Source organism: Pleurotus ostreatus (assembly GCF_014466165.1).
Source record: "Pleurotus ostreatus strain PC9 chromosome Unknown scaffold_3, whole genome shotgun sequence".
Taxonomy (NCBI): Eukaryota; Fungi; Basidiomycota; class Agaricomycetes; order Agaricales; family Pleurotaceae; genus Pleurotus; species Pleurotus ostreatus.
This window is the reverse complement of record NW_023503158.1, coordinates 43,306-65,379: the sequence shown is the minus strand read 5'-3', so window position 1 is coordinate 65,379 and position 22,074 is coordinate 43,306. Positions and strand designations below refer to the sequence as shown.

Genomic DNA, 22,074 nt, shown 5'->3' with positions numbered 1-22,074 from the left:
AACCGCTCGCAAATTACTCGGTGGCTTGGAAAAGTGAGTTACAGCGAATTCAACGCCTTCACAGAAGCTCAACAACGGACCCATGTACCAGCTTACTCGAGTGGAGCCTACCAGGCAAATATAGCAGAGCCTGATGAGAACGCGCATCCTACTTTGTCTAGCTTGTTGGGGAAACCCCAGGCGCGTCCCATCCGAATGAATGTATTGTTCCGTACAGCATCCCGGCTGTCATTCGCATTCATGCACCTATCTTCATCAGTATATCAATAACTCACGCCGGAATGGCCATGTTCATCAAGCACGACTGTACGAAGACATACTCTTGACGTAACCTTTCCGTATCCTCCCCTTTCGCTCCATAATTCTCGCTCACGATGCACGAATCTTGATGCCTCGTGCCTCCAGAGTCACCCATGTATCTCCCTTTCAGTCTCAGCTTGCTCATGCTCTTTCGAAATTTCACAGACGTCTGTCGAAAGAGGAATAAGGATCCTGAGACTGGGACGTGCGAGGCGCGAGGTACGGTGTATTTCCGGCGTATCGTGAATTGTATCTAACTCCTTTGCTCCTAGAGATATGATGAACACGTCTTCTCATATACCTAGCTCGCCTCGCGCCAGCGCATTAAGGCAATTATGCTGGCTGGGTTTCACGACATCAATTGACCCGGGAAAACGCCACCAGGCGCCACCCAGTGTCTTTCTCTGCGCCTTTCGCGACGCCTGATGTTGTTCGCATCCGTGGATCGCAATCCTCGGAATCTTGCTTTGTCGAGGAATATGCTAGGCAACGGCAATTACTTATCCTGCGACACCAACGAATAGTAAGGATCGAGAACCTGCCGAAGCTTCACTCTCTCTTCGCCACTATCGCAACTCCGAAGACTATCTCGCCCAGCCAACTTCTACTTCACTCGTCTTCACAGAATACTGTCGAGCTTGGTCAATCATCCTTATCTTGTCTTACGTGCCGTCTGTACCACTGGGCCGAGACGGTCTCCCTACGGCGTCGGCCAAAAATACGCCAGCCTTTACTCAGCGTCTGGATTCTGGAACTCTCTACGAGCAAGGTTCTACGGATGTCGTATCGGTGCGTCTTTGTCTATTAACTCTTGCTTCTTCCCGGGGCGTATCATCTCCGTCTTACTCGTGCCGTACCACAGTGTATAGATGTATCAATCAACTGGCAACCAACAAGATGGCGAGCGATTTCCTACGGCCGTTATGCGGCCGAGCCTCGCCCCTTTCGTAAAGCAACAATCTGCGAGAGACTGGTTTGCGCGGCACCTAGGAATCACGACCCGGGAAGGGGGCACATCGGTAAACCTGCCCCTCTCCGTCCGTATCTGCGGTATTCCCACCGGCTCCTCTTGGCTTCGGCGAACGTTTGAGAACAATCGCGCCGCGTCACCTTCACTTGCTTGCCATCAGCTTTCAGCTTTCACAGAGCACCGTGCCATGGACCCTAGCGGTGAATTTTGCAGGGAGATGAGGTAACGGTAATGGACGCGTAGTCCTCGCAGCCGTGGTTGAGACTACTATATATCTCCTCCCGGCGTTCGCCCTCTTGAGTCTGCGGCCCTCATCATCATCCACCGAAGCGGAGAGTAAGTCGCAAGACGAAACTCCAGCTAGCCTTTGCGCCCGGGAAAATTCTGCATTGCCGCCGACTTACCCCGTCCCGTGAGCCTCCTTACTTCTCTGAGCCTCGCCCTCGCATTCATATCCGCGTTCCTCACTTCACAGAACGCCTGCGTACACGGTATCTGCGCAGAAGTGTCCCGCAACCGGATTGGACCGTCCGTAATCCGTGTCACCTCGTTTGCTGATAATCCGTGTCGCCGTTATGGAATTACGATTACGGCAGTCGAGGGTGTGGAGTGTGGAGTGTGCCGCGGGTGCCTGGGACTCTCTACATGCAGTACAATGTGGTGCGGTTCGATTTCCAGTGGTTCAATGAACCAGGCCAGCGGTGGGCTTTCCGGATTCTGTGCTCCATCGTGAAGCAGTATCTTCGAGAGCCGACGGCCGTCGAGATCGCGGTCCGCGCTGTGACTGGACTCCGTTTGCTGGAAGGTTCTCCGCCGTTGATTGCATTGTGGGCCCTTTCTCAGATGGATGTACTTCACGGGGAAGCCTACACTCGTACACTCATTCACATTCGCACAGATTCCCAGGGCGTATGCATTGGATTTATCTGTCAAAGCAGTATCTCCAAGAGCCAACGGCCGTCCAAATCGCGGACCGCGTCGCACCTATACTCTGTTCGCTGGAAGGTTCTCCATCGGCGTGAGCCTTGGTGAGCCTCTTCGAGTGTATGGATTGTCACGAGGTGCTTTAGTCTCGCACAGATTCCCAGGGCGTATGCCATGGATGTATGTATCTGTCGGCCTGATAACGGGGGCAGACCCGCCTGTCTCGCCGTGATACGGAGCCCTTGCTTGGCGCGCCGTATCTGCTGAGATGGCACGATAGAGCTGGTCTTGTTCATCTCCGCCTTTGTCAGATCCCGTGGGGGTTCATTCTTCCTACGGGACTCGGTGGAGGCCCACTTCGCATCCTGGCCAGACGATTTCTCGCTGTTGACCTAGAAACAATGTGGGCGATGGAGGATACAAAGCGTCGAGAGCCTCAGAACGGGTTTATTGTGTCGCACCTGGCGTATGTTCCCGCAGGATGGGTCTTCCTTGCCGCTGAGGATATTGCCTTGTCGGTGAGCACAATCCTTTAGAATTATACCCGACGTACTCAGGACATGCATATAACCTGGTAGGCTGCTCTTCGACGTAGCGAATAAGAAGGTAGTGGCAGTATATACAGCGCAGTCTGCGACATTCGTCATATTCTTCATGACTATACAGGTACATCGAATGAACATGTATACGAGACTTACTATCCACAAATACAACTGCTATGAATAGAATCGAATCGAATCACGCCAATCCTGAGTCTTTGATCAACTTGACAGCCTCCGCGGAGCGAGCTGTATGGAGCACTTGAAAGGACGAAGTTGCCTGGCGATTGTTGACCCCAGACCATCCGAAGCTTTGCCAGAACGCACCTCGAGAATCCAGGGATCCCATTGAATGTCAGGTTTGATTTGTGCTCGTGGAATACAAGGGGCTAACTGAATGAGAACCCACCAGGTCATTTCGGCAGCACTTCTCTAGATTGCATGGGGAATCCGGGAGCTAGGGGCCACTGGTTCCGAGAAGAGTATCTGGAGATATATAAGACGTGGCACTACGCAGTGCGCACACCGTAATGGATATTGGGATGACCGAGAGGACCACACAAGAACGTAGACATATAAGTATACTAGATCATGAACGTACTAATACAGGGCATGTAATGCTGATGTGATAATGCAATGATGAGGTGAAGTGCATGACGGAAGGATGACGGATATAATCAAATCAAAGTCAAGCCAGTCAAGTGCTGGAATCATGATCAAAGGGAAGCGAGCGTGCAGAGGCCAAACCTGGTGTCGAAGTAAGGTTATCGTAGACTGTATCGGTATCAAACGGGAGCTCAAGCCGTCCCATTGCCAGGCGTGGGGTCGTGGGGAGGCTCTGAGGCACGACTGGATCCTGTTGCTTTGCCATTCGTCGCCCTAGATCCAGCAGAAGAGTGAGAATAGACAACAAACAAGATATATATCATCACGCACTCTTTGCTTGGGACTCCTCATTCGGCCCCAGGTGTTCCGATTGTCGCTTGGTTTTGAGTGCGCCGGCGGCGATGTGCTGTCCATCGATACTCGGCGTTACGCATATTTGGGGAACCGTGCGGGTATCTGGGGGGTGCGTTGGGCGAACTCTCCCCGTATCGAATTTGACATCGAGATTGCCCGTTTTCCATGAATCGATGTGTATGAGGATGATACGTTGCATTGCTTCGTGGAGGTGGAGGGCGCGGGGTGGCGGGTCCAGAAGGGCCCACTCTGGGGAAACCTGAGACGCCAACGACGCAAGAAGAGGCCCAGCATGAGCGAGGTCGGGATGCAACCACTCATTCCACAGTTTGCCTCCAGCGAGCAGACCCGCCCGACTATCACATATATCTTGCGAAGGGCCGACCTGATGATTGGCAATATGCCTCCACGCACAAAACAGCGGGAAATCGTCTGGATCATTAGGTATAACTTCGTCTGGGCTTCCCAAGGGCACAGCAACCAGCAGGAACACGACCATGCACCAAAACACGGACTCTGCATCATGTCGCGGATGATGCTCAAACTCTGTGGCTATCAGCTCTGGGTTTGCCTCGTACTTCTCCTCGACTTGGTCTGCATCGTAAACGCCCCCATGCTTGGTGGAGCGGTCGTCAACCAATTTGCGCAAGCCAGACGGATCATTGGAGTACGCTTTACGGTATTTCTCGGCGAGTTCGCCTCCGAGTTGGGGCATGCGACGGAAAGCTAGGTTGGTGACAAGCAAGCGGCCAACAGCAGGCGAGCGAGCAATGAACTTTGGTGTACCCTACAGAAGGAGGTAATGAGCAGGCAAGCAATACATTTCAAGGAAAGCTCACCGTCCGAAAACGCAGGGGTTCATCATTCATTCTCAAGGTGTTTCTCCTTGCGACGAACGAGGGTGATACCGCCTTGTCGCGATCAAGCTCTGCCGCGTTATCCATATCGCCAAGGCGAGCCATGGGATCGGCATCCTTCATACTGAATTAACGCACGAGATATGAGCAATCAAAACGGCGGCTAGGGTGAGGGCGAACCTACTTCTCCAGGATCTCATTGACGAAAATCGGCCTAAGTTCCTTCCCGGCGAACTCTTTTTCGTCTTCCTCCTTGAAGTCTTCGGCTTGAACGAAGATATTACCATGACTAATGTCACGATGGAGAATATTGCGTTCCAGGACTGCCCATCGGTGGGCTGTAATGCATTCAGCATGTTAGCAAAGGTTATATGAGATATGGCTTACCTTCGAGAATGTCGTACATGCATTTGGCAAAGTCGATCAGGCTAGGGCATTTACGGAGAGATTCCCCCCACGTATGCATGATGAGTCGAGTCTTGATGCGTGTGGTTCTGCGAACGGTGACTGTTATGGGACGACCGCGTTCGCATAGAACATCGTACTCCTTCTTCACGCGCAAGAATCCAGGAGCGGGCCCTTCTCTCTGAAGGATGTCGTAAAGCTCGCCTTCTCTGAAGCTCGCATGAGCGTCGCGGTACGAGTCCTTGATCGTAATCGGCGACGTGCCGACCCTTGCTACCCAGGTCATCCGACGCCATGGGTCTCCGACGACTTTGACGGCGCAGTTTTCATAGACCTTGTCACCGTCGCGGATATTCCATGTGGGAGTTCCAAGGGGATCGGCGCTGTCAGCCAGACTGATGCTCAGGTCGCGAGATGGGAAGTCCCTGCGAGGGATATACAGCGTGTAAATGTATGACAGCAGGGGAGTGATGTCGTTCCACTTGAACTCTTCGGACGTCTCGAGGCCGGCAGGGCAGCTGTACTGAATAACGTACCCCTTCGGCGAGATCGAGATCCCGTACATACCAACCATGTCGGGACGAGATTGATTAGCGAAGGCCAGGTAAGCGGCAGACTGAGCGGGGCCGTCCTGGCTGTCTGCTTCTCTTTTCTCTTCGACGGGGGATATCACGAGGTGCCATGGAATGCGCTTCGTTTTGTCCTTTTCGATGAGTTTGTTGATGAGATCCAGGATAGTGACGATGTCTGGTTCCCCGGCTCTGCTGTCGTTGGGATGATTCGTCGGCGAGTACGAATGGTTGTCACGGAAGACAATCAGGTCCTTGTTTTGTGCCCATTCGGCTGTGATGGATACAGTATATAAGTAAAGACACCGAGTCGTAGAGACATGTACTTACCGTGTATGAGGGAACTTGCGAGATTGAGCAGCTTGACGAGCAAATCATACTTCGTCGTTGGGGTGTCGCTGAATAGTTTCACGAGAGCTTTGAGAGTCTCGTTGTTTAAGATAGTAGAAAAGGATTCAGGACTGTTCAAGCGATCTGCGCGAAACGTATTCTGGGGTGTAAGATAGTCGGTACGGGTGGCTATGTCGGACATCTGCCTTCTATTGTATGGTGGCGGTTTCGTCTTCTTCACTGGTGTAGTCTGGGGATATAGCTTATGGTCAGCCATGTTGGTAGGTCAAATAGAGAGAGGGAGAGAGACGCGCTCATCCGCAGAATTATACTCACCTAATGGCCACAATCAAACAATGGGACACGACGAAGTGGCCAGTGGCTTGCTGGTAAGAACGAACGAGTTAATTCCAAATTGGGCTGTGGCTTCTTGTCGGAGTGCCAGTCGGAGCTGGAAATGCTCTGCTTGCTCATATGCAGCTAACCGACCGATACGGACCAGGACTTGAATAGCTTCAATCGTAATGTTTACCTATAGACATCCTATAAGCAACTATGCCTGACTGCTCGACTTCTTCAAATACATGTACGACGTTCTCGAAGGTGAATCGTATCTTGCAAGCCCCATTTCCATCGTTCTGACCGATGTAGGGTTGGCACCCTGTTCAAGCCTTGATTCATGGTTTATTGTACGTATACTATCGTTTCGTTTACTTCCTGTTTCGGTCCGTCATCAGCTGCGGCCGCATTCTAGGTTAGGTACTAGATTACTTACTTACACATGCGCATTCTGCATGTCTAGTTACATGTAGTACAAGTATATATAGTACCTACATATCTACCCACAATAATAAGAAGAAGTTTCCCCCTTCCCTCCATTGCGTTGCGAAAGTCGAGTCCAGCAGTCGCACGCGGCGCTGCTTGGTCGCGTTTCCGTCCTCCGTTCCGTTCGTCACGTGGCGTTCGGATCGCGTTCATTCGTTCCTTCTTACTTCGTCTTTTGGTGGGAACACACCATTCCCAGTCCTCGCATTCACACCAGCGAATACGACTTCGCACCTACAATTTTGGAGCCCACCGCGAGGGACCCAAAAGCTGAAGCTTTCGTTCTTTTTAGGTAATTCTTTTAGGTCATCAACTCCGCACGACTCTGCGACACGCGCCCACGGTTCCAGCCAGCCGCCAGATTATCCCTGACTCCGTCACGAACACGTACAAGCGTCGCACCACCATTCTCATTTGGATCTCAGCACCACACGAAGATAATCATTGCCCCATCCTCGATCAGTTCATTATCCCCGGCGTTACCCCACCACGTCGATCGATCACGTTTCCAACCAGCATCACGATTAGCGTTTACGTTCTCGCGCCTACGCGCCTCATGATCTCAGCATGTCCACTTTCTATATGCCAGAACCAGGCCAGCGCCACGCCCCATCATTCAGCGGCGACCCCGGATCATTAGAGAGGTTTTTCGACGAGTTCAAGCTCTACGCAGTCACAGCTAATCTCGACGGCTCAACAAAGGTAATGTATTCACGCAGGTATCTCGATGACAACGATGATTATAGAACATGGTTCATCCGAATGATTGGAAAGCATTCAAGAATGCGATATACGACGAGTACCCAGGATCGCGCATCAGCGAGTTCACCAGTCTATCTGAGCTCGAAGAACTCATCACTCAGTACCGGAATCAGATCACGACAGCGGCTCAACTAGGAAAGTATCGACGACGGTTTACTGACATATGCAAAACATTACAGGAAACTAGCACGCTTAGCGAATGCGAAGTGATCCAGCAGTTCCTTAGCGCGTTCCCCGATGACATGCAGGCCACCATCGACCCTATCCTCCGTATCTTAGCACCAGAGAAGCCACGGCACGAAGTGTACGACCTCGACACCATATATCATGCGGTCCTACATACGTACAACGGCAGATCGACGTTCTCGACTCAGGATAACAGAATGATCACGGCACCAGCATCAGCGGAAGAAATCCAGTGCGACGTCAGCATCACGAACTCGCCAGTCCCAGCAGCAACCTCGGCAGCCCAGAGTCCGATGAATACGCGCCCAACGGAATCAGCCTTGACGACAGCAGACACGGTGACAGCAAAGCAGACACGCAATCTAGGATCGCACCCAGCAGTCAACAGCCAGGATCCAGGAACGACACAGCCAACGACTATCACAACTCGGCTATCGACCATCCCAGAACCACACGAACAGCTCGAAGCGATCCCCTCAGTCAACTCCTGCGCAGCTCAAGACAGATCACCACCACGGCCAGTACCTTCCGACAAGAACCACAGCGACGACGAAGCGACTATGGAATCAAATTGCGAACTCGACACCGACAACTTGCCACTACCAGCGCCTGAACCTCCAGACAGCGAAGACAAGAGTAACGACGATGAAACAGCTATACCGGTACCCCACAAACTCGACGGCACGCTATCACTTCCACGAACCATTTCTGCGCCTCACACCACCACAGCAGTAGCACGGCGAAATGAAGCGCTAGAAATTCGACACGAAGTCTATCGACAACGCCACAGAGAAGGAATCGGCACGCAGAACGAAGAACTCGGCCCTAGCATTTCGCAAGGAGATCGACGGCAACGGCATCAACTCTCAAGTCTACGGCTAGCTCGACAACACGCCAGACGGTACTCAAGACGACGGCAACGGCTACGCAAGCGGTGTCCGCCCGAACGAACTCATTCAGGGTACAACTACGACAGCTAACGACTCGCTGCCACCCACGCAACTCGAACCGCCACCAGGTTAATGGAAACTCGCTTACGACACTCCCTCTACGTATACGCCACCACCACCATCCTCTCCCCACGTTCGCTTCACCTTCCCCATTGTTATCACCATCCCCGCCGCCTCGAAACGATAATCTACGGACATGTACGCTATCTACCGACGATTCAACGAACCGGCGTACGCAAGATAGATAAAAGAAATTTGATCACGGCAGCTGAAGCTTAACGACAAACGGCATCGACAACAGTAAATTACCTAGTACATACGCGCAGTCCCTTCCTTTCACCCACTCCACCACGCAACCCATCATTCCCCAAACCGCACCGCCTCCTTCCCCTTCATTTCGTTTCGTAGTACTTAGTTATTTCCGAATCCCCGTCTCGTTCTCGCTCGCATCACCCCCCAGCTCACTACCATCGAAATAAACGACCAAAAACATCATATCCTACATACAGTGACTCAAAAAACCCTTTCTATGTTGGTCACTTTTGCACAAAACACTGAATAACAGAAGAACTACTGAAAATGGTAGCTCAGGGTCAGTGTAGCATTTGTAGTGCCCCTTCTCAGCTAAGTGACATATCTTGATTCAAGTCAATCGGATAAGTCTAGAATATTCTACAGAATTTCTAATCAAGGGATGCATTGAAAGGGTTTTTTGAGTGTACTATCTAATACTTGGTATTCCCCCCTTTGGCCTTGATAACGGCCTCAATCCTCCTGGGAAGGCTTGATATAAGGTTCTGGCATACCTCCACATCAATCCCATCCCATACCTCTGCAACCCTCTCCCATAATTCATGTACTCCTCTAGATGGTGTACTGTAGGTGTTGAGTTGGCGTTTGATGTGCTCCCAGAGGTGTTCAATGGGATTAATATCAGGAGACTGGGCAGGCCAGTCCATGACCACAATCCCTTGATCCTCAAACCACTTCTGTGCCAATTTTGAGGTGTGCTTGGGGTCGTTATCCTGCTGAAAGATCACATCCTCTGCAGGAATATCGCACTCCTCGATGGTGGGAAGGAGACCATCAGCTAGAATGTCCACATATTGCTGGGCATCCATCCTCCCCTCAACCTCAACCATTCTCCCCACCCCATTCCATCCCATCACCCCCCAGACCATAATATTTCCACCCTTATGCTTGACAGTTCCTTCAACCTCCCAGTCCTGCAAAGGTGCACCCTTCTGTTTCCACACCCATTTCCTACCATCTGACCCAAATCTGTTAATTTTAGTTTCATCTGACCACAATACCCTCTTGAAGTCCTCCACTGTCCAATTCCTGTACTTTAAAGCCCAAGCAAGACATACTTTCCGATGTTTGACCGATAGAAAGGGTTTTTTCTTCTTCACCACAGCCTTCATATCGTTTTTCTTGAGGACATTGTGCACAGTTTGTGTGGAGACAGGGTTACTGAGGACTTTGTTCAAGTTTTTGGTGACCTGAACAGCATTCTCAGCTTTTCCAGAGTTGATTTGGCTGATGATTGCCCTCTCATCAGCCATAGTGAGCTTCTTAGGACGTCCACCCACCAGGTTTTCCTTGTTAGGGATTACCTGGCGAGCTACCCTAGAGACAGTAGCTGCACTACAACCCAACATAAGAGCAATCCTGGCCTGAGAATGGCTGGTATTAAGAAGGGCAGAGGTGATATCAGTGCGAAGGGAGTTGGGAATGGACTTCATTGTTGTAGGGAAGATGAACAGCTGACAGAGCTTATATATAGTGCCGGTTGTGCCTGGATGAGTAATATATGACATCATATGTGTCATTCTGATGATACTGAGACTTTATGATGAGTAATAGCCAGGAACAAGGCATTCAGGAACCACACTCAAAAAACCCTTTCAATGCATCCCTTGAGTAGAAATTCTGTAGAATATTCTAGACTTATCCGATTGACTTGAATCAAGATTTGTCACTTAGCTGAAAAGGGGCACTACAAACGCTACACTGACCCTGAGCTACCATTTTCAGTAGTTCCTCCGTCATTCAGTGTTTTGTGCAAAAGTGACAAACATAGAAAGGGTTTTTTGAGTCACTGTATATTAGATATAGTTTTCGTTCCGTTTCGTTTCATTCATACTAGATCAATTCCTTTTAATTTTTGTCGCATTTCTTTCGTATGTTACAGCTCCGATCCCCGCCTATCCTCCACTACCCTCCGCGCGCCACATCTCTCTCAGACGCACTGATTCCAGTACATGAGCATGCCAACAACGCTGGTTCATTCGAAAACATGGTCAAGCGTGACTTTCAAGAATTTGGAGCAACATTTGTTCGAAGCAAGCCACTCTGGCTCAAGCATCGACATCGAACACCCCTGTTCCCCCTCCTCATACGTCGACCACCACCGTCTTCGTCTCACCGTCGCCTCGCCGTCCACCGCCATTATCAGAACGACTCGCGAACCCCCCTATCGAGCCCCTTACCGCCGTACGACCACTACCAGGACACCACCACGTACCACCGCCGTCGAAAAACGTAGACGCCACCACAGTACACGTCCAACATCGTTCACCCATCGTCTCCCACCCCGTCCCACCCCATAATCACTCACCATTGCGCCCCATCGACGACATCCATTGCCACCATCTCACGCCGCATCACCAAGTGATCACAACGGACACACCAACGGGTAGACAAAGCAGGCAAACTCGATAAGCTCATCACTACGCTCGGTCCGTGCAAGCATCGTCGTCGCGAGCATCTGTACAGGATCTCAGTGCAGTCTGATTGGATGTTGACCACGGAGGGTCAACTTTTAAAGGTCCCCCGGAGATGTAGGGTTGGCACCCTGTTCAAGCCTTGATTCATGGTTTATTGTACGTATACTATTGTTTCGTTTACTTCCTGTTTCGGTCCGTCATCAGCTGCGGCCGCATTCTAGGTTACGGGTCCTGTAATGAAATGAAAGGAACCGTTCTTTATTTGGGTGGGGGTTTTGGGCGCTTCCTTAAGTGGACGGCTACTGCTGTAGCCGGTAGCCGATCATCCGGAATTTCGGGGATCTTGTTTAATTTTAATTTAATTTAATCAAATTTTGTATTCAATGTTAATTCAATTCAATCAGCCTTTCCTCACTTGTACACGTGGGAGAGCTTCCAAAGCTAAATGAGAGTTAGCACCGGAGATCATGTAAGTTGCCATATTAATCAATATTCAGGGGGGGCCTCAGGGGAGCCCCTCAAAACACTGCTCAACAGTCATACTCACTGTTTCATTTATGCTCATATTGTAGACTTACACTCTGGCATTAAATATGATATTTCACATGTATCATATTAACTCTGTAATATCAGTAGTGTAATAGAGAGTCAAGAGAGTCAACAAATTGTCAACAATGGCAATTTCAGATGAACATGGTTGATCTGTAAGGGGACACTCCTATTTTCTCCTATTCCCCCTGTCCCGCCCCCTTCCTCCTCGTTCCTTTCCCCTTTCCTTCATCCCCTTTCCTTTCCTTTTGTCCCCTTACCTTTCCGCTTCCCTTCCGTTCACTCCCTTCGCATCCGAGCCCTGTCCGGTGACTCCGAAGTCTTCCCGCACTTCGGACTCGCCTTGGACTCGCTCGGACGCTTCGGACTCGCTCGGACTCGTAGATACACGTCAGGGCTCGTCTGGGCTACCTCTATCCTCCTTTCCCACTTCATTACTCCTTGTCCCCACTTCCCCAGGTCGCTGGCACGACTCCTGTACATTCCCCTTCCACTTCATTATCACATGCCCCCTCGTACCTTGTGATATTCGTTCGTACCTGTGGCTGGTGTACTGTACAGTTACCCTTCATTCCTCCCACGCTACTACAGTATATACTTCGCTTCCTAGCATGGAGAATCCCCATCCTGTTCTCTTTGGATTCTCCCTCTGCTAGGTGAGCAGCTCTCTCATGTATTGTAGTTAGTCTTATTCATTTCTTTGGATTCTCCCTCTGCTAGGCTTGCACTGTGCGGCTATCTTGAGGTTGCCCTTACATGATCAGTACATGTGGATATGTAAGGGCAACCTCAAGATGGCCGACAGCGCAGGCCTAGCAGAGGGAGAATCCAAGGATAGTGAATAAGGCTAACTACAATACATGAGAGGGCTGCTCACCTAGCAGAGGGAGAATCCAAGAGAACAGGATAAGGATTCTCCATGCTAGGAAGCGAAGTATATACTGTAGTAGCGTGAGAGGAATGCAGGATAACTGTACAGTACACCAGCCACAAGTCCGAACAAATATCACAAGGTACAAGGAAACATGTGATAATGAAGTGGAGGGTAAATGCACAGGAGTCGTGCCAGCGACTTGGGGAAGTAAGGGCGAAGAGTAATGAAGTGGGGGAAAAGGATAGAGGTAACCCAGACGAGCCCCGAAGAGTATAGATGAGTCCGAGCGAGTCCGAAGTGTCCGAAGTGCGGGAAGACTCCGGAGTCACCGGACGCGGCTCGGATGCGAAAGGAGTGGGTGGAAAGGAAGTGGAAAGGAAAGGAAGCGAAAAGGAACAAAGGGGAACAAGGGAAATGTAGGTAAGAGTCCATGGGATGAAGGAAAGGAGAGAAAATAGGAGTGTCCCCTTACATCACCCCCCCTTCAAGGTTGCGGCGACCCGACGCGAAGATTCCTGCCTGCCGCGCCATGAATTCACCAACCCCGAAACTCCGGATTGCTGCGAGAAGATGTCGAAGTACGATTGCGCGGAGCCCGGAGCCTTCCGACTGCGCCAACGCTCCCAGGACTGGTCCAGTGCCGCAGGAGTCATCCGGAGAGGTAGAGCAGTCGTCGGATTCATCGGACTCGTCCGGAGTACCCGTACTGCGTCCGGGTGACGATCATGGAAGTCCTTGACCTTCCGGGCGGCATGCTGGAGGTTGCTCGCGGGCTCCCAGGAGTCATGCTCGATACCATAGCCTCGCCAGCGCACCAGGTACTTCAGGACCCGACCGAACCGTCTGCTATTCCGGACCTCTTCTACCTCATGCTCCTCTTCTCCGTCAACGAGCTGCGGAGGTGGCGGAGCGACAGGGCGTCTACCCGGGATGGGGTCCGGAATGAAGGGAGAGAGTTTGACCACGGGGAAGACGGGATGGAGACGGGATAAGCCCGGAGGGAGCTGGAGCCGGTACGCTGCCTTGCCAACCTTCCGGACGACCTTGTAAGGACCAAGTCGTGCGTGTCCGAGTTTCCGGGAGGGTCGGGCAAGGTTGATGTCCGACGAGTCCAGCCAGACCTTGTCACCTGGTTGGTACTCCGGAGCAGGAGTCCGACGCTGATCGTAGTAGCGCTTCATGTCGTTCTGAGCCTTGACCAATGCGGACTGAGCCTCGTCGACTGCGGATTTCATCCGGTCTACGAACTCGTTTGCGGACTCCATCCGAGACGGTGGCTGATGAGGTTCGAACCCGAGGCGAGGATGACGGCCGGTATCCAGGAGGAAGGGTGACTGCTGAGTGGACGCATGGACCCGGTTGTTGTATGCAAACTCCGCCATAGGTAGGAGGCGAGCCCAGTCGTCCTGACGCTCTCCGACGAAGATCCGGAGATAGGACTCGAGTTCCTGGTTGGTCCGTTCCGTCTGTCTGTCGGACTGAGGGTGGTACGCAGTGGAGGCAGCCAGCTTGATTCCGAGCATCCGGTAGACTTCTCGGGTGAACTCTGCGACGAATTGCGGACCCCGGTCAGACACAACGGACCGAGGAAGTCCGTGCAGCTTCCAGACATTCTGCAGGTACAAGTTTGCGGATCCGAGGGCAGACACTGTGGTGTGAGTCGGAATGAAGTGGGCGCGTTTGCTTACGGAGTCGACCACGTTCATGACAGCATCAAACCCATCGGACTCCGGAAGCTCGACAATGAAGTCAACACTCAGGCGATCCCAGCGTTCATCCGGAATGGGAAGCGGATGGAGTTCACCCATGGGCGGATGCCTTTGGGCCTTCGTCCGGAGACAGAGGTCGCAATGGCGGGTGTAGGATCCGACGTACCGGGACATGTTGGGCCACCAGTAGCTGCGCGAAACGAGCTCTAGGGTCTTCCATCTGCCGGCGTGTCCTGCGACCTTGGTGTCGTGGTGCTGAGCTACAATAGTCCGACGCAAATCCGGTGAGTCCGGAACGTAGATCTTACCCCGGAACATGAGGAGTCCGTCCGATTGGGACCATTCCGCACTTCGGACTGTCTTGCGACTGCCCTGGGTCTTCTTCAGCTCCTCTGCCGCCTTTGCCACTGCGTCTTCGAACTTCGCATCTCGCACTCCAGTCCGGATAGCCGTGAGGATATCCTTCTCCTCCCCTTCAAGAGTGACACCCGTGGCACGGACGGCAAAGTAGGACGGCTTAAGTAAAACCACATCCTTGTTGTCATCCTTACCATCCGAGTGATCCGAGCGGCGCGAGAGAGCATCCGGCTTACCCATTGTCCGACCCGGACGGTGCTGGAGAGTGAAGTCGAAACGGGAGAGGTATAATGACCAGCGGGCTTGACGACGATTGAGTTTCTGGGCCTTGATGAAGTACTCCAGGTTCTTGTGGTCCGTCCAGATCTCAAAAGGAGTCTCTGTGCCTTCCAAGTAGTGTCGCCATTCTTCGAGAGCCCGGATGATTGAAAGCATCTCCTTGTCGTGTATTTCGTAGTTCCGCTCCGCAGCCTGTAGACTTTTAGAGTAGAATGCGACAGGATGCCATTTTCCATCATCCGGATCCAGCTGCGACAAGACCGCACCCGTAGCGTAATCCGACGAGTCCGCTTCAACCCGGTAAGGCCGATCCTCCTTCGGAAAGACCAGAACGGGCTCCGAAGTGATCAGCTCCTTGATCCGAAGAAATGCGGATTGAGCGGAGTCGTTCCACTGCCATTCCTTTGCGCAAGTGAGGTCGAAGAGAGGCCGGGCGATATGCGAGTAGTCCTTGATGAAGCGGCGGTAGAAGTTGACGAACCCGAGGAAGGATTGGAGTTCAGTCCGAGTCCGGGGGGTCGGCCAGTCCGCGACTCCGGAAACCTTCACGGGATCCATCTCGATCTTACCCTCAGAGATGACAACTCCGAGATACTCCACCTTGGTCTGCTCGAAGTCGCACTTGTCCGCTCGGAGGAAGAGCTTGTTCCGCTGGAGGATCTCTAGGACTCGCTTGAGAACCCGGCGATGCTCTTCGCGCGTCTTGGTGTAGATCAGAATGTCATCCAGATAGATAATGACCACACCTTCCGTAATGAGCTCCCGGAAGAGGTCGTTCATCATGGTCTGGAAGGTGGATGGGCTATTCGTCAGTCCGAAGAACATTACCAACGGTTCGAAGAGTCCGCGCGTAGTCCAGAACGCGGCCTTCCACTTGTCGCCCTCCTTGATCCGGACGTTGTTGAAACCCCACCAGACGTCGAGCTTGGAGAAGTAGTGAGCGTTCCGGAGTTTATCCACCAAGTCCGAGATGAGCGGAAGTGGGTACTGATTCTTGACCGTCATACTGTTGAGCTTCCGGTAGTCCTGGACCAAGCGGAGCGATCCGTCCTTCTTCTTAACAAAGAACACCGGGGCAGCCATGGGCGACTTGCTGGGGCGGATCCGACCAGTCCGGAGATTTTCTTCCAGAAACTCGTCCAGCTGTTTCTGCTCCGCGGGGGACAGCGGGTAGCATTTGGTAGAGGTCGGTTCCGCTCCGTCCATTAGCTCAATGGCGTGATCCCACGGACGCGGCATGGGCAGTTCATCAAAGGACTCCTTGGCGAAGACGTCCTCGAATTCTCGGAGGAAGTCCGGGACTGCGCTGTTCCGAGGATCGTGGGGCTTGTTGCGCTGGAAAGCCAATGCGAGGCGCTGCGAGACCGTCTCCGAAGCTCGGACGTGTTCTTCCCGAAGACTCCGAAGGTACTCCGGAGTCGGAGGAGGAATGGCTGCGAAGATACGGTCGCCCTTCTCAAGTCCGGAGTCGTCCGGAGTTGTAGCATTGTCATCCTCGTCGTCGTCCTCGCAGTCCTGAAGCTGCGGGAGATCGTCCGAGTGCAGTTCCTCGACCATTGGCATCGGACCCGTACGACACTCCCGGAGTCGTACGGACTCCTTGCGTCGGGTCAGCTTGTCATGGCGGAACTCCTTCCGACAGGTGTCGCATCCGGACGGACAGCGGCTCATGGTCACCTCCTTCGTCTGCCAGTCGATCTCGGGGTTGTGCTTCCGAAGCCAGGTGTATCCGAGGATGATGTCCTGGCGTCCGATGTTAGTGACCGCGAACAGCATCCGTTCCGTGTGATCCTTGAACCGGAGTACAAGGTCCACGACTTCGGAGATGGATCCGTTTTCGTTTGGTGATCCGTCGACATTGAAGACCGGGATCGGGGCGGACAGCTTGCGCCGGGTGAAACCATGGGCATCAGCGAAGCGCGGATGCATGAAGACTCCGGTGGCTCCACAGTCCACCAGGGCCTGCAGGATGCATCTGTGTTGTGTATCCGTGCTCTGCACTTCAACGGGTATATCTAGCGAAAGCTTGCCGGGCAGCGCGGAGATCTTATAGCTACTGGGTAGCCGCCGTTCCCACTGCGGGCGAAACCTTCGGAGTGTGCGGATTGTAACCGGGGTTGCTTGCTTAACGTCGGACGAATCATCGGAGTGATTGGAATCGTCTATTTCGTCTACGCTAAGACAAGCAAATCGGTTATTTACCAACGAGGTCGCACTGATCACTCGTTGGTCCGGACAAAATCCGCCGTGTCCGATTCCTCAACTGGGGCCGTTCCCTCATCATCTATTCCTTCCGAGGTCCCCGCACTTTCTACAACATCGGCCGCGGTCAGGAGATCTTCGATGGCGGACATCCGCTCCTCGATGGTCATGAACCGGACGTCGTACCGAAGTGGGCACTCGCGGGACATGTGGCCGGGCTTGCCGCACCGGTAGCAGAGCTGTGAAGCGGCGGGCCGGGAGCGGGTGTGGTCGACGTCCATGGGGACGCCGGGTGAGAGAGCCTTTGGAGGAGGCGGAGGTTGGAAACGGGGTTGCAGAGGCGGGAGCTGAGTCCGAGGCGCGGGAAGCACACCCGCAGGAGTCCGAGCGACTCCGGAGCTGGCTGCTGGTCGGACAAGGGATCCGGAGTGTCCGGAGTTTCCGGAGTGCACGCCAAAGTGGAAGGACTGGTTGGCAGCACGGTTGTCAGCAACCCGCTGCGCTGCCTTGTACCATCCTTCAAAGTCATCCTCGTCCGGACAGTCTGCAGACTCGGCAACGCGGCTCTGGATGATGGAGTCCAGTCCGCGACGGAACTTCATCGTGATGTTGGAGCCCTCGGAGTATCCGGACTGGTCTACAAGGTCTCGGAACTCGTCGAGGTACTCCTGGAAAGTCCGACGCCCTTGGTGGTACCGGGTAGACTCCAGCTTGAGCATGGCGGCTTCGCGTTCCCGATCCGGAAGGAAGCGAGTCCGGAATTCGGTCGCGAAGGCGGCCCAGGATTCGAAGTACGGATCCTTCGGACTCCGGAGCACCATGTCCGCGTACTCCTTAGCTCGATCCTTCTGGAAGAAGGAGAGACACCAGAGGATTTTGGCCTGCTCGGTCGGAAAGTGGTCCGGACAGAGCTGGAAGTAGATGGAGCACGCGTTGTAGAACGCGCGACCATCCTTGCGGTTTCCGTCGAAGATCGGGGGAGAGGCGGGCTTCAAACGGGAACGCGGGGCGATTTCAGATCGACTCGGGGCGTGCTGGGAGGCTTCGGTGCCCCTCAGCTCGGAGTCCGGAGTTGTTTTCGGAGTAGTCGGACGGGGTGTTAGGAGGAGTCCTTCAATTCGGGCGAGTGTATCCTGGATGGAGCTGATTTGGGTTTGGTGTTCGTACGTCTGAGCCCACAAGGTCTGCAAAGTCTCGGAGTCCGGTCCTGAAGCGACTGGCTCGGATGGCGGGATCTGGCTGGAGGCGCCCGGCATTTCGGAGTCGTCAGGGGAGCGAGGGATGGAGTTCCTTGGGTCCTCAGAGGTGGGTGGGAGTAGCAGGAGAGCGTCCGGAATGTCCGCAAAACCGGAGAGACGTCGAGAACGAGTCCGGAGTGGCGCAGGACGTTTTCCGTAGGGCTCTGGTGCCAGGATGGGAGATCCTGTTCTGCTGTAAGGGCAACCTCAAGATGGCCGACAGCGCAGGCCTAGCAGAGGGAGAATCCAAGGATAGTGAATAAGGCTAACTACAATACATGAGAGGGCTGCTCACCTAGCAGAGGGAGAATCCAAGAGAACAGGATAAGGATTCTCCATGCTAGGAAGCGAAGTATATACTGTAGTAGCGTGAGAGGAATGCAGGATAACTGTACAGTACACCAGCCACAAGTCCGAACAAATATCACAAGGTACAAGGAAACATGTGATAATGAAGTGGAGGGTAAATGCACAGGAGTCGTGCCAGCGACTTGGGGAAGTAAGGGCGAAGAGTAATGAAGTGGGGGAAAAGGATAGAGGTAACCCAGACGAGCCCCGAAGAGTATAGATGAGTCCGAGCGAGTCCGAAGTGTCCGAAGTGCGGGAAGACTCCGGAGTCACCGGACGCGGCTCGGATGCGAAAGGAGTGGGTGGAAAGGAAGTGGAAAGGAAAGGAAGCGAAAAGGAACAAAGGGGAACAAGGGAAATGTAGGTAAGAGTCCATGGGATGAAGGAAAGGAGAGAAAATAGGAGTGTCCCCTTACAGGATAAGTCTGAGAATATATGATTCATAACTAACTAGCAGAGATATGCACATCTGTAGAGTGGATAACTAGTTTTACATGACAAGTGTAGTAGTTATTCCCAGGAATATGTTTGAATTGGTATTTCAAGTAATTAGATCAATCACTGTCTTACTATACAGTAGAATAGTTTCTAAATCCTGGAGTAGCTGGAGGCAAAAAAGCAGCACTGTACATTTACAAGAGTCCACTTTTATTGAATGGAGAAAGAGTATATGAATATGAGTTCTCAGCAATTTGAGTAATGTTTTTTTAATCTCCTATACTCTGTATATGTTATAGGCGCATCCAGGAGGCCCCTTAGGGGCTACTGGGGGCATATTCGCGTGCGCTCTGGCTATGGGCTCGGGCCGCGTATACTCACAGTTACTCGGACTTCTCAGATTATGGACTAAATACATATTCAAGCACACTGTACTTATTATGACCGGACTCATTGCTGTTTTGTGAATGCGCGGACGCTGTGTGTTCCCTAAGTATATATTCCTGTACTGTACATACAGTTACCTCAGTTCAAATATTAGTTCCTTTTCCGCACTCGCACCCTCGCCCCTCTATTGAGGTCTCTCTGCTGCATCTCCTCGCCTCCACTCATACCCTCAGTACCTGCGTAGGATCCCCTCTGGAAATACAGGGCATGCAAGAGTGTGGGAGGCGCAGCCAGTAGCTGAAGCCAAGCCTGTACATCCTTGCTCCCCTCATTTCCCTCTGTGCCTCTACATGGAACCACGCACCCGCGGGTCCACGTATCCCCAAGCCCCTCCGCGAGTGTGGCTCTTAACACGTATTCCCGAGTCCCTCTGCGAGCGTGGCTCTTAACACAGGCCTGAAGTCTGTTATATGTTAATGCTTACCACTATTCTTTCTGCAATTGCCTACACTGCAGCTTACAACTTATACTGAGCCTAAAGTTTCCATCTGTTATCTCCTTCTTTAGTGCAGACATTATCTCCATCTCCTATCTGACACAATGGCTATCTATTTTGCTAAGTACTATTTATGAATCAATAGGACCCGTACAGGCCATGCATTGCAGTGGCTACAGCCCCAAGTTAGGTACTAGATTACTTACTTACACATGCGCATTCTGCATGTCTAGTTACATGTAGTACAAGTATATATAGTACCTACATATCTACCTACAATAATAAGAAGAAGTTTCCCCCTTCCCTCCGTTGCGTTGCGAAAGTCGAGTCCAGCAGTCGCACGCGGCGCTGCTTGGTCGCGTTTCCGTCCTCCGTTCCGTTCGTCATGTGGCGTTCGGATCGCGTTCATTCGTTCCTTCTTACTTCGTCTTTTGGTGGGAACACACCATTCCCAGTCCTCGCATTCACACCAGCGAATACGACTTCGCACCTACACCGACCACACAGCTCACCACTGGGCGGTGTTGGAGCGTAATATCATTCATCGCGACCGGCCTTTGCGAATGAGATATTATACGAATATGGATGATTCCAGCTTATCGGCTTCTTGTGATAATACCATCTGTAGTCAACTCAGCGAGCCGCACGCCGACGCAATGGCCTGCCTTGGAGACCTGGACGATGCAGCGGAGCCAGACAGAGACAGAGGGGCATCACCATTCGTCTCGAGGGAAAGCCAAACATATATGGATTATAGACCCCTCGCTGGCCGTATCACAATACGGAGCGCGCCTTCGCTCGTAGCAACGCTCTGTCGACCTTGGTGTCAACATACTAGGCTTGCAGGCTTGCGAGCTCAGCGCCAAGCATAGCCCTCCACTGTTAACGAGCACTCAACCTACCGCCGAAGGTGAAAAGTCCCAGGTGCCGGCTGTACGATGCGTGCACGAGGGGGCGAGCTATGGGTAGTCGAGTTGGGTGACAGCGGCTATAAGTTCGTTTTTACTGCTCTCTCGTGAATCTTGGCTGACGCGGTTCCGTAGATTTGGCCTATATGAAGATACCGTACACCGCTGCCTCTAAAATATATTGAAAACGCGATTACTAGGAACTTATTATCGTTGACTGTCGAGAGTAGAAAGAACGGGGCTTCTCGCCTTTTCGTTGCGATACTGCTATTCATGATTTACCCACCGTTTCCGTCTCTCTTTTTGGGCGTGTTGTGGACGCGGGCCACGTGGAAGGGCCGTAGTAAAACAACGGAGGCAGGGAAGCGAGTCAGGAAGCCGGGGGGGGGAAGCAAGAGGAGGGCAAGGCATCGGGCGAGGCATCATGCCGCAGATGCTTCGTTGGGAGAAGAAGACATTGAGTGGCGCGTACAACGATCGGCCATTTTAAACACTGGATGTCCGAACACGAAAGGCGGGCTCCCGGAACAAGGTCTCGAGACCACAGGAATAGCAATGACATTGGGAAGTGTGCTGGGTGCTGGAACTAAGCACGTTGAAAAGGCATCACTGCTGATCCACTATCCCGTGAACCCCTACTCCGGAACGTTGACGCGCACACTCCGCGTCTCATTCTATCCCCAATCCTCTGTGAATGACCTGCCTGTGGCTTCCAAAAAACTAGTTACTTCATCGCGCCCACGCCCACAGCTTCATGATATGTAGGCGCTCATCGCTGTGAAGGAATTGAATGAGGAAGGGATACGTTGCCGTGTAGATGTCGGATATTGGGCAAAGTTGATACGAGGGTGGTACCGTCGGCAAGATTTCCAGCTCACCCTCCACGGATTCCGTCCCAATTGTACTTCATCTGGCTAAGCCCGGCTGAATCAACTCTTTGTCTTCATTTGCCTTTTATTCGTGCCTGATGGCTAGCTCCCAGT

General features: G+C 52.5%; 3 protein-coding genes across 3 annotated transcripts; 2 read left to right on the top strand and 1 right to left on the bottom strand.

Annotated features, from left to right (window-relative positions):
* Window positions 1-1,915: 1,915 nt before the first annotated feature.
* PC9H_004456 (uncharacterized protein) lies at window positions 1,916-2,730 on the top strand (the record flags this gene model as incomplete). The annotated part of the gene is made up of 4 exons (XM_036774040.1): window positions 1,916-2,119; window positions 2,169-2,298; window positions 2,359-2,422; window positions 2,475-2,730. 4 exons carry the CDS (start codon window positions 1,916-1,918, stop codon window positions 2,728-2,730), a joined length of 654 nt encoding a protein of 217 aa, XP_036632542.1.
* Window positions 2,731-3,430: 700 nt separating this feature from the next.
* Window positions 3,431-6,131, bottom strand: PC9H_004455 (uncharacterized protein; the record flags this gene model as incomplete). The annotated part of the gene is made up of 6 exons (XM_036774039.1): window positions 3,431-3,612; window positions 3,670-4,480; window positions 4,533-4,674; window positions 4,735-4,888; window positions 4,938-5,798; window positions 5,855-6,131. 6 exons carry the CDS (start codon window positions 6,129-6,131, stop codon window positions 3,431-3,433), a joined length of 2,427 nt encoding a protein of 808 aa, XP_036632541.1.
* Window positions 6,132-7,246: 1,115 nt separating this feature from the next.
* Window positions 7,247-8,607, top strand: PC9H_004454 (uncharacterized protein; the record flags this gene model as incomplete). Its single annotated transcript, XM_036774038.1, has 2 exons — window positions 7,247-7,381; window positions 7,426-8,607. 2 exons carry the CDS (start codon window positions 7,247-7,249, stop codon window positions 8,605-8,607), a joined length of 1,317 nt encoding a protein of 438 aa, XP_036632540.1.
* Between the last annotated feature and the right edge of the window lie 13,467 nt (window positions 8,608-22,074).